General features: G+C 49.6%; 1 protein-coding gene across 1 annotated transcript in view; it reads left to right on the top strand.

The window, feature by feature from the left end:
• The first annotated feature begins 9603 nt into the window (after positions 1-9603).
• The window catches only part of LOC138103260 (neuronal acetylcholine receptor subunit alpha-7-like), a 57468-nt gene continuing 54271 nt past the window's right edge, over positions 9604-12800 (top strand). Inside the window, exon 1 of the mRNA XM_069001440.1 lies at positions 9604-9682. Within this exon, the coding sequence (XP_068857541.1) occupies positions 9604-9682 (79 nt within the window). The remainder of the gene's footprint in view (positions 9683-12800) is intronic.

Below are 12800 nucleotides of genomic sequence, written 5' to 3'. Positions count from 1 at the left end.
AGCCATAAAAGATGCTGCTGTACTCATCATACAACCTCATCTTAACCTGCCTTTTCCTTGCCGAGCAAGCTGTGAGTGGAAAAAGGGAGGTCCTACTCAAGGGCTGCTGTTTCTGGAAGTGTGCAGTAAGCAAAGGGGAAACATGGAGGGGCCGAGGAAGGGTTGCTGATGGACAGTGCTTGGTGTCAGCACAGACAAGACAAAAGCACTCAGGCTACAGCTGCTTAGGGCAGCTGCGGTATTGACAAAGGCAGGCTTCACTCTCCCAGTGTCACCCAGGCTGGGTGGGCTGTTCATCCTGCAACAGGGCAGTCTTCAGCTGGCCAGAGGGGCTCTGCTCCCCAGAGAGATTTTCATCCCTGAGGTGGCGACTCCACATGGATGCAGGAGCTTACAAGTGTCTTGAAGGTGTCTTCAAGGATGTTGGGTTCCTGACCAGTCCCACTAACAAACCTCCAAGGGAGCTGGAGAGTCAAACTAAAGCTGTTCCTCTGCTGACAGTCACCAGACTTCCCTGGGTTCCCCCACACTGTCACAATGCTCAAAGCTCCTGTAGCTAGAGCAGCAGCCCCTCCATTAGGATGGATAGCCCTTGTATGCACAATGCTTTGTCTCTTCTCTCCCTTCCTTGTCCAGAAGTCTTCACTCCCACGGACCCTTCTTGCCCACTGTGAAAAAGACAGCACTTCCCACCTGTTCTGACATGGTGATTATTCTCTGCACCAAGAACACAGACTGTGCATGCTCAGCACAATCCTGTTGATCCTCCAGATGTGGCAGGAATGGGGGATGATAATGCAGCCCAGGGAGTTCATTGCCTGGCCTCCCCCCAAATGAGTGCTCCTCCCTGCTTGGAGGAGAAAGAAAAGAACATAGAACTGAGCAAGTTACACATCCAAAAATCAAACAGTTGAAGCATAAGCATCCCTTGCCTAAGTCTGTCACTCTGTCAATCCACAGCAATTTCAAGACCCTTTGGTAGTTGCCTGTGGGCTAGAGAGCTTCCCAAAGGCTTTTATTAAGCCAAAGGCATTGCTGCCACAGCCAGAAAGGACTGACATGCAAAGCTGTTGTTGGTTAGTGGTATTGTGCTCAGGGAGTTGGTTAGTGCAGCTCTCAGTGCCTGGCCCCAGAGACATCAGAGGATTTTCCCTGGCTGGGGCACTCAGGACTCACTCTCACAGCAGCAGAGGTGATCAGGGAAGGGAAAATTCACACTGGGGAGCTGGGATGGTTTCCTTCATGAGGGACCTGGGCATTTCTTCTATCCCTCCTAGGGTCAGAAAACAATTGTGGCCTCTCTTCCCATTTCTAGCATGACACCCACTGCTTCAGCACCAGTGATGGAACGGCTCAACACCCCAGCTGCCCCCAGACCCCACAGCACACGGCAAGCATGGCCATGGAGCTGGACAACTGCTGTCCCATCTGCCTGGACAGATGGGAGGAGACCAGCTATGTGCTGCCATGGCTGCTCTGCTTCTGCTAAGTGTGCCTCCTGCAGTGGGCTGGGAGCAAGCCCGAGTGCCCCCTCTGCAAGAGGAGGGTGACCTCCATCCTGCACTCATTGTGGAGAGATGGTAACTCTGAGGAGAACCCCACGGGGCACCATTGGACATATTCCACCTGAGAGCAGGTGGTTCCAGATACCGAGCTGCCTCTGGTCTGCACAACAACACCCTGGCCGTCAGTGGGAGGACTGCCACCTCCAGTGGCTGAAGGTGAGTACAGCGACTGGAATTGCAGTATGTGTGAAGTTGTGCTCACTGGTGAATGCTTTCATTTATAGAGAAACTTTTAAAAACCCCAAATCTAACACAAAAATAATGGACCCTGCTCCAGGTTTGCATTTCTGCAGTTGATCCCAGGGCAGATGTTCCCAGCCAGGAAGACTCCATGGTCAGCCCATGCTCCACCACCGATCAACCTCGCAAGTCCTCTTCCTCAGCACACCCTGTGCCCCAAATCCCTCCTCCTGCCCGGAGTCACAAGTTGCTGCTGCCCTCTGCGTCAGCCCGGGGTTGTACCCTGCCAAGACAGGAGTCCCAAGAAATTCAACAAGGGGAAGTGTGAAGTCCTGTCCCTGCTTGCAGTGAAAGACAAGTGGGTGAGTGTGCAGAACAGGCAACTGAGAAAAGAAAGGCCCAAATGATGAATGTCATTTATTCAAGCCTTTGTTTTCCTTACCTTTTCTTGGCTTCTGAGTAAAACTGTAGTGAGTGGGGAGGCAGAGGAGCTGTCCTGGGATAGCCAGGTTATGTGCAAAATCCTTTGGTGTGAAGCTAGCAGCTTACTTACAGAAAAGTTGCACAGAACTGTGGGGGTAATCGGTGCACCCAGCGCACTGGCTAGGAGAAGCCTGGAGATCTGGCTGCACCCTCACTGATTCAGGGTGGCTTCACAAAATACACATAGAGGGCCCATGGGAGCTGTCTCAAAGCTGGATAGAAGAGCACACGGGCAGAGGTAAAGAAGGAGAGAGGGGAGTCCTCCTATGGATTCCATGGACGAACTTTATTGCAGGGAGACCAGCAACAAAAAGCTGAAAATCCGGGCGCGTCCAGGGATTTTATTGTGGGGCTAGGAAAGGCAGGGATTAGGATGGGGAAAAGGAGGCGTGGTTGACAGTGAGGGAACCAATGGGATAAACACATAGGAGGGACTTAGGGAAGGCACCAATGGGGTGTCAAGGATAAAAGAACTTTCTAAAACTGATGTATAACCAACTAGGGGAAATGAGTATTTACAATTTTCTATATAAAACAGGGAGGGGAAAACATGAACCAATCATATGAGAATATTGTAAATTACAGAACTGGGGGATTATGGGTTCTCACCCTACCTGCAGTGAATGGTTAAACTTTGGTGCCTGACCGCTGTACGGTGGTCTTGGTTTTGCCTTCAGGGGTCAGGGTGGCTGCAGACACTTGCACCGCCTCACAAAACCTGCCAGGTAGTTGTAAAACTTTATGGCAATCGTGAGCCTATTTTGTGGGAAAGCAGCACACCTCAGTGATGCAAGCAGTCCATTCAGACAATCCCCGTTGTAGGAAAGAACCCAAATTTTGGGTTCTTCGGGTAGAATTGGGCATGGAGTCTTGTGGAGCCAGCACAAGCTATGGCACGTTTGGGTATATTTGGGGTGAGACAGTCTACGGACCCTTTGGCATGGACTCAGACTCGGAGAAGTGTGAGAAAGTCTTGGGAGGGTTTAGGGGTTTTTTGTGACTTTTCAGATGAGTCTTTGGGGGCAGTTGGATTTGATTTGAGATGTATTCCTGGCCCAAGAGTAAGGTTTTAGGGTGTTTAGTGGAAGACTTTGGAGACCTGGACACAGGGTAGGGGAATTTTTGGGGGCCATGGACAAGCTTGCAGTTTTGGTGGCTCCTGGAAGGGACTTACGGATGTTTTGTGGACTACCAAAAATGTTTATGGGGTGTTTGTAGGAAATTATGTTTTGTGGATCTTTGAAGAAGGACTTTCAGGGGTTCAGAAACAGGGGTTGGGAAATTTTGGGGCTGTGTGGCAGGTTTGTGGGGTTTTGGGGGTACTTGGGTAGCGTTTACAGGTATTCATGACACCTGGATGACATTCTCCAGGTCCCATTCAGAGGACCATTTGCAGTGCTTGAAAGAATTTTTGGGAGTGTACTCTGACAGGATTGGAGAATACTGCAGATACTCAAGTAAGCTGTGGGGATAAGTGGAGGTACCCTGGAGCAGGACTTAGTGTTTGAAGCTGCTGGCATGGGGATGGAGTGTTTGGGGGCATTTAAGTAGGGTAGGGGGAAGCTGCTGAGCAAGGTTCATAGGGAGGGGACTACAGTAGGGTTGGGGATGTTTTGGGGCCCTGGGGCAACTTAAGAGGTTTTTGGGTTTAGTCAGGCAGGGATTTGGGGTGAGGCTCTTGCATCCAAAAGAAGGCTACAAAGATGATGAAGAGCATTGAGGGGAGCCTTGATGAGAGGCCATCTGAGGAGTGGCTGAGGTCACTTGTTCTGTTCAGCTTGGAGGAGACTGAGGGGAAACCTCATCCCATTGTTCAACTTCCTTGTGAAGGAAGGGGGAGGAGCAGGCACTGATCTCCCTGGTCACCTGAGGGAATGCACTACACTTGTGTCAAGGGAGATTTAGGTTGGATATTACGAAAAGATTCTTCACCCAGAGGGTGGTTGGGCACTGGAACAGGCTCCCCAGGGAAGTGGTCCCAGCACCAGCCTGACAAGAGTTCAAGAAGCCTTTGGACAATGATCTCAGGCATATGGTGTGACTCTTGGGGATGGTGCTTGCAGGGCCAGGAGTTCAGCTCGATGATCCTCGTGGGTCCCTTCCAACTCAGAACATTCTGCGTTTCTGTGATTACGTGAGGCCAAGTCTTTGGGGACCTCAAGCAGAGCTCTGGGTGCTTGAGGCTCTCGGGCTGGTTCGGGCTTTTCTGGGGCCACCACAGCCGGTTTGCATGCGCCCATGGACCACCAAGAACACCGAGTTAGTGTCGGGGAACCTTTTTAACCTCACCGCATGCGTGGCGGTGGGCTGGCTCACCGCTGCAGCCACATGCTCCGGGCTCTCTTTGCCGCTCCCCCGGCTCCCGCCAGCAGAGGACATCCCGGCGCCGTCCCTCAGCTCCTCAGCGCGCTCCCGCCGCAGCAGGGCCGGCTGCCCACAGTGTCGCCTCGGTGCTCGGGCTGCTGGCGGCCGCCGCGGAGAGGCAGCGGTGCCGCGCAGGCCGCCTCGGGAACGGCGCGGGGGCTCGGGCTGCCGAGCCGGGCGGAGGCGGCGGCCCCACCGCACGGGCAGCACGGGCGGCGGCGCGCTGAGGGACAGCCGGGCGGCGGGCCGCGGGCGGCGGGGGGACAGCGCGCATGTGCCGGGCACGGAGAGTGGCAGGGAAGGAGAGATGGAGGGGCACTGCCCCGGGACGAGAGGGACGAGGCAGCAGGGCAGGGAGCGAGGAGTGGGGAATGTGTCCGAGAGTGAAAGGGAGGCACCGGGAGTGGAAAAGGGATGGTGAGACAAGTGGGGATAGAGAGAGTGAAATAAGGGTCGAGGAGGAGGAAGAGGTGGAGAGAGCTGAAAGGAGATGCGGATAAAGAAAAACGTGTGGGGACAGGGAAATGAAGGGCTAGGAAAATAAACAAAAAGAATACAGAAAGGAGCCGGAGGACCTGGCAGTAGGAGAAAGAGAAATTGGGAAACAGAGGGTCAGAGTAGAAAAACCAGGAAGTGGGGCAGAAACAGAGAAGAAAAGGGATGGAGAGCAGGAAAGAAGCACAAAGGGAAAGAGACACTGATTTGCGAAAGAAATGTAGAGATGGGAAATAGGACAGATGAGAAGATCCCCAGGCCTCATGTCTCTCTGGAACATATGCTTCAGGGCTGTGTCCTGGGGTTCACCACCTCTTACATGGAGTCTCCCTCACTGGAAACATTCAAAACTCATCTGGATGAGTTCCTGGTGGAACCCTGTAGGGTACCCTGCCTCGGCAGTGGGTATGGACTAGATAATCTCCAGAGGTCCTTTCCAACCCTAACAATTCTGTGATTTCGTGATTTTCCTTCTAAGTAGGGGAAGGACTCCTTTCCCTCCTCACCACCCCACACAAGCATCAGGGGAAACTGTCTCTCCAGCTGCTCCTAGCAGTCAGGGCCCGGAGGAAGGGATGGGGCTTGGGGCCATGACACAAAGTGATGCTGCATCTCAGACAGCATTTCAGTAACTCGAAGGTCAATGGACAACAGGGTTGCCACGTGGCTAGGATGGCCAAGGCTGACTCCCGGAGCACTGCATGTGAGCATAAACCCCATCTTGGCTGAGTCCCTGTCAGCAGGGCCAGGGGCTTGCAGTGCTACCTCACCAGCTGAGCTTCCACCATGCCCAGTGGTGCAGACCCTAGCACCTGAGGAGAGGAAATCACCCTCCCAGCAAAGCTCTGGTACAGTCCCCTACACCTCTATGCTTCTCCTTGTGTGGGGAAAGGACGGAGCAAGGGCTGAAGTGTCAGAGCCTGAACCCTTGGGGATGAGGGGCTGCTGCACACCTGCCTGACAGGGCTGGAGCTCCTTGCACCTTGTTTTTGTTGTGCAGCTCTGTTCCATGTGTCATTGGAGCATGCAGAGCTCAGGTGGCAGCTCCACTGTCACCTCAACCCACCCACAAGGCATCTGCTGCCTGTAGGAGTGGGAGCCATGAGATCCCCAGTTCATGCAGACCTGCCTGCCACCATCTGCCTCCCTTTGCACCAGGAGTGGACCCCTCCATAGCTCACTTCCCCAGCTTCCTCACCCCAGCACCCAGCAGAATTGGGATCACCCCAGCCTTCTTAACCAGACAGGTGTTCACATCCTGGAGTACCTTCCTGTCCTCCAGCATCCCCAGCCTCACCAGCAAGGGTGCTTGGCCTGTGCATGTGTGGCCTGGTGTCATCCACCATCCTTGGAGAGGAGCTGAACCCAGTGAGTGGTCTCTGCAGCTTGACATGCATGGTGAACTCCTGGTGACATAACTTCTGAACAATGCACCGTATCCACTCCAGCACTTGACACCTTTGCCGGACTGCCTCAAATCACTCATAATGCATGCAAACCACTCCTGGGAAAAAGCATTCTGCAGCACTATCTGCATTATAAGGGCTTTCTTCATCCTCCTTTCTCCTTGCTCAGTTGTTAAAGTGTGACTGTGTCCTTTATCTCTGTTGGCTCTGTTGGTATGAGGTGCTGAGGTTTGGCTGGGAAGTCAAGTCAGTGCTAGAAGGGCTGACTGGGCAAACTCAGCGGCGAGCTTTGGGAGAGGTGGTAGAAGAAGAGCTGCCTCACCTGCAGACAAACCCATCCACAGAGGAAGGATGCCCAGCTCCAAACTTCCTGAGTTGTACTGATGTGACCCAAAGGAGAAGAAAGCTCAAAATGAAGAGGAACAAGTCACATAACTTCAGAAGGTCAGAACACGGCCTGAACCAGCAGGTAGAGCTTTGATACGGATCTCGTGTATAAGCCTCAGTCTGCAGCAGTCCATCCCAGGTTTCACAGGGAAATGGTAATGAGAGAAAATGTCTGCCTCCTAGCTCTTTGGTGAGAAATCCTGCTTTCTGTATTCATGTCAATTGCTTCTGTAGGAGAAGGGGACAGGGCAATGAACCCATCCAGAGCTGAGGGGCAGGTGTGCATCCTCACCATAGTATCTCAGTCAGAAGGGCCTGGTTTTGTTTTCTCTGGGGAAGCCTTTTGCAGTGGCAGCATAGTTCAGGTGGACGTGGGAGAGGAGGAGCATGACAGACTTGCACAATAATCTTGTTCTTGCTGTTTCCTTCCTTGACAGCAGCCTGTGAGAGAAACACACTTTTGGGTCCCTGCACTGATGATGAAGCCTATGTAAGCAGCGATCCCAACAAAGAGCCTGGTTGCACATCAGGAGTGCAGTAAGTTATGTTTTCTAGACTCCAGGGTGTATATTTGGTTGTCAGACATGCTCATTTTTTGCCAGATGACATGGCTAAATGCCTGTGTGTGGAACAAAGCAACCCAGGTATTTCCAAGAATTCACTTGGAAATGTGAGTTTTGAAATTTGATTAAGAGCTGAGGAGCTGAGAAAACAGCTGGACTTCAGCAAAGCCTCTGGATTCCAGCTGTCTGCATTTGCATGCTCAAAGTGGAATATTGCAGCATCAAGTCTCCTGCTTGCAGAGAGCCATAATATAGGTGGATTTGCCATCCTTGGGAGATCAGTGACCTTCAGCCTGTACTCCTGTGAATTATTTGTAAAATAAGGCAGGTGGGGCACTCAGTAGTCACTTTTGTGGCAGCAGAAGTGATCAGGGAGGGGAAAACTCCATCTGGGGAACGGGGAGGGTTTCCTTCCAGAGGGTTGTGGGCATTGCTTCCATCTCTCCTAGGGCCAGACAACAATTGTGGCCTCGTTTTTCTAGCGCTGCAGTGTCACTGAGAGGCAGTGAAGCCTTTTGTCATTCCCAGCTGCCCCCAGATCCCACAGCACACGGCAAGCATGGCCATGGAGCTGGACAACTGCTGTCCCATCTGCCTGGACAGATGGGAGGAGACCAGCTATGTGCTGCCATGGCTGCTCTGCTTCTGCTAAGTGTGCCTCCTGCAGTGGGCTGGGAGCAAGCCCGAGTGCCCCCTCTGCAAGAGGAGGGTGACCTCCATCCTGCACTCATTGTGGAGAGATGGTAACTCTGAGGAGAACCCCACGGGGCACCATCGGACATATTCCACCTGAGAGCAGGTGGTTCCAGATACCGAGCTGCCTCTGGTCTGCACAACACCACCCTGGCCGTCAGTGGGAGGACTGCCACCTCCAGTGGCTGAAGGTGAGTACAGTGACTGGAATTGCAGTATGTGTGAAGTTGTGCTCACTAGTGAATGCTTTCACTTATAGAGAAATTTTAAAAAACCCCAAATCTAACACAAAAATAATGGACCCTGCTCCAGGTTTGCATTTCTGCAGTTGATCCCAGGGCAGATGTTCCCAGCCAGGGAGACTCCATGGTCAGCCCATGCCCCACCGATCAGCCTCGCAAGTCCTCTTCCTCAGCACACCCTGTGCCCCACATCCCGGGGCTCTGCTCCCCCACCAGCCCGCACTGCCCGCTGCAAGCTCACTACGGCAGCGCCCAAATCCCTCCTCCTGCCCGGAGTCACAAGTTGCTGCTGCCCTCTGCGTCAGCCCGGGGTTGTACCCTGCCAAGACAGGAGCCCCAAGAAATTCAACAAGGGGAAGTGCGAAGTCCTGTCCCTGCTTGCAGTGAAAGACAAGTGGGTGAGTGTGCAGAACAGGCAGCTGAGAAAAGAAAGGCCCAAATGATGAATATCATTTATTCAAGCGTTTGTTTTCCTTGCCTTTCTTTGGCTGGTGAATAAAATTGTGGTAAGGAAGGAGAGTCAGGCTGTGTGCAAAATCCCACAGTGGGCAGCTGGGGAAGAGGGCACTCAGAGCAGCTCCCTACATCTGGTGTAAGGGATTGCAGGAAGGGGTATATCAAAACCAGACAGGAGATTGGCTATGTTCATCTGTTCAAACTTCTGCACTATTGAATCTCCCCTGCCACCTCTGCTGGGAGAAAAGGCAGGTGTGTGCTACAGGTGCTTGCTGCAAGTTGCCCTGGCAGCTGGGAGAGAGCAGAGGGGAACACAAATTCATTTTGCCTGGAAACAGCTCTAGAGGCACTCGAGTGCAAGCACTGGAAGCACTGCAGCCGTGCTGTCTCGAGTTAGGTACAATATGTGGAGATGTGGAAAGCATCTCGGAGGCAGCACACTCCCCCTTCTTGCAGTACACAGACAGCTGTGTGCGAGGATCACTTGCATTTGCTCCTGACCAAGGAAAGGCTTAGTGTGTCTAGCAATGTGAGTCCAAAGGAATGTAACCTGTTCCTTTGTGTTAGGATTTACTGACCAAGCACTGAGCTGATTTGGTTCCTGGGGACTGGAGAAGCACATGAGCAAATGCACTTCTCTCCCCTGGTGGGAAGCTGGTTTGATGCCTTATTATCGTAATTGCCAAATCCGTCAGTCATTGCAGGCTGTCTCCAAGACTTCATCCTCTTTCACCCTCTGCTCAGGAAGGAGAGCCAGCTTATTTTGACAATGCTCACAGAAAAGTGCTTGGCATTTGTTTATTCTGCACTGTATCTCTGGTCATCCTTGTTCCTCTCACTATTTAAAGGTAAGCTCATCTGTGTTTGTCCAAGATGCTTTTTTTGCTGTGGTTTAGTTTTTTTGTTGCTGTTGTTTTGTTTGGCTGGGTTTTTTTCCTAAATGCTAGTTACATCCTACCCCAACTCCTTTTTTCAGAAAGACTTGTGTCTGCTTCTATTTTGAACTTCATTAGAGTCCCGTGCTGGTTTAACTGACTTTTGTAATCAGTTTAGTTAAGTTTGTCGATCTTACAGTGCTGGGCACATTTTTTTAAGAAGGAAGAGGTGTGTAGGTTTGTTTTTGTGGTTTTATTTTTCAATTAAAAGTGGTTAATCTTAACTTCCAGAAATTAATTGAAATGGCTATGTTTCAAAAGAAATATGTTCTCGCTTTCTTTAAAAATTTAATCTTCCCATGGCTTTTTGAGAACAGGAAATTATAACTTCAGGCTGGTCAGAATAACTTTGAGGACCCTGTGGGTGTGCGGGTGAAATGGTGTTCTACACAGAAAAATGAACAGAAGAAAATTCGTAACTGTTTACTTTCTGTGCATCATTTAGGAGGATTAAATGTGTATAAATACATAAATCTACTGTTTCTGGTTTGTTTTTATTAAACATACTCTTCGCGTGCTTAATAAGAAACAGTCCAGGCAGAGATGGATATATAAGGTGGAAACATCTAATAAAAATAGTAATGGGCTTCTGTAATCTAAGGTGTCACCTCTGACCGAGCTGTCTTCTGAAGTTTCAGCATGGTGCAAACAAAAATAGGAGCTGTGTGATTATTTCGAAACATGCAGAATTGCAAGCCTGGTAATAAAGTGTTTTTAAGTGAGAATGTTGAAATAGCCACAGTCCTGAAAGATATTCAGTGTTCTACACAAAATGTGCTTTTATGGCTCCCTTTCAGCTGAAATATACATGCCTACAGCAACCAAAAATTCTAAAACTGAGTACTCCAAGTGTGAAGGACCATGTCTTGTTTCTCATGATTTATGTATAATGCAAGACTGTCTTTTTAAAGCAGAGGAAGTGGTCCACCTATTTCAGAAGTGCAGGGGCACAGAAGACTTGCGTATATGTGATGTTGCACTGGACTGTTCATGCCACATAGATAATTCCTCATTAATTCATCTGAAACTGGAAAACATCTGGGCATTTCATATCCACATTTCATCTGCCTAATGTAGCAATGGTACTGCAGAAAAATGTTTCCCCACCTTGCTAAATTAAGAACCTTGCTATCTTCAAGACATTTCTTTGCTACTTTAGGAGCTGAACTAACAGGCAGGTTATAGCATCCAGTTATAAGATAAGTAATTTTGTGGGCATTCCCATTTTGAGAAGTTGTGTGTCATGTAAATCCTGCCTTTTAAATAATGAGTAATCACTAATTCATCAGGGGGGATGCTTAGTTTCTCTCAGCAGCACATGAAGACAAACTGCTTTTATAAATAATTCAGAGGCTTTTTTTGTTCGGTGCTTTTACCAACAGCTTACACTTTTATATGCAACATGCACTTTTGCAGACAACTACCAAAGCAGAATAAAACGAATTTCTGATAAAGTTGTTCTGTAACTGACCTCTGATTTACAGATTTTTTTAACTTAAAAAAAAAAAGGGAAAAAATGCCCAGAAAGACCTGGGAATTGACCAGCTGGGGCAGCAGAGAAAAAAGTCAAGATGATCTTAGCATGTTATCAGTAGCAGAGTTTTTTAACAGTAGCTCCAGATGAACTCCCCCTGGATTCCTTAGTTCACCGACATGGAAGTCACAGCAAATTCAAATCATAACTAACGTCACTCTTGCATAGTGCTGAGTTGTTTCAACATTGTTCATAACAGTTTATCAAGTACTGAAAACTCCTGTAGGGCTGTTTAACAGGAAAGTTGTGACAAGAACTAGGTAAAAACCAAACAAAACAACATATGAAGAGCTCAGGTTTTTTTTTTTTCCAGTTCTTTCCTCAACTGTCTGCTTCAACCTGACTTTACTTGGAATAATTCTAGGAGCCCCAGTAGTCATGTCATTTAAGCTAGGTCATTGCAGCCCTCCTTCTTGAACAACTGGTGATGCACTTTTTGGACATGGGCCTTAGGAAAAATCAGGAAACTGGTTTTCAACCTTCCTAGATCCCAGGTGAAATCTCTCAGGGTCAGACATCCCTTCCAGGTTGGGGACAATCCTTGAAGGAGTACCCAGAATGTAGAAGGACCCAGTGAGTTTCAGCAGCTACCTAACAACCTTAGGTGGAGGGACTTGAAAACCCTGGTCCAGGGAGTGATTGGAAAGGAGGGATCAGACCCATTTCTGCTCCCTTTTTTGGAGTGTGGTGCAGTCTGAGAGATAGAGTGCAGACAACCCTGCAAGGACGTTCTGAGAAACATGTTGCAGTGACCACAAAGGCACGTAGCCTCTCTGAGGAGTTACCTTCAGCTCAAGGCACAGGCATCTACAGGGTTTGAACAGCCAGGGAAGTTAGACACACACCTGGCTAGTCTCCAGTCAAACCATGTATTCTAATTTCTGTGCCTTTATATCCTTTTTTATTTCTCAAGTGAGGCCATTACAGTGCCTGCATGCCACACAGAACAGAGTCAGACCTCTCTGTTTCTTTGCTCTGTACAGACAGCCATCAGGGTCATATCTGGCCATATGGCTTTGAAGAGCCCAACAAAGCCAAAGGCAAACTGAGGACAGCGACCTTCTTCTTCAGTCTGGTGGGAATATAAGTGCTCAGCTGTATGGGATAAATCCTGTGGCAGGGGATGCTGCAAGTGAGCTAACCAGCTCAAAGTTGGAAATGATGAAGTAATTCAGCCTGACTTGGTGTACTCAGCTGGTCTAAAGCAGCTTTTCTTTGGCTCACTCATAATACAGAGTTGGATAGCTGTTCTATACCCATTTTGTGCTTTCTCACACCTTTGCTTATTTCCATGAGCTCTAGTGATCATGTCAGAACACAACTGATGACCTCTAGGAGCAAATCATCACAAATTTCTTGGTTCACTTCCATGCAAGCAGATGCTGTTTCTGCAACAGCAGAAGCATTGGCAAGACAGGCTTGGAAGGCCAGGTTCTGCTGCCAAGCTATAATTTCTCTAATGTGAGCTAATTAGACTGAGGTGACATGAGTTTAGAG

Source organism: Aphelocoma coerulescens (genome assembly GCF_041296385.1).
Source record: "Aphelocoma coerulescens isolate FSJ_1873_10779 chromosome Z unlocalized genomic scaffold, UR_Acoe_1.0 ChrZ, whole genome shotgun sequence".
In the NCBI taxonomy this organism is placed as follows: domain Eukaryota; kingdom Metazoa; phylum Chordata; class Aves; order Passeriformes; family Corvidae; genus Aphelocoma; species Aphelocoma coerulescens.
This window is presented reverse-complemented; position numbering and strand designations above follow the sequence as displayed.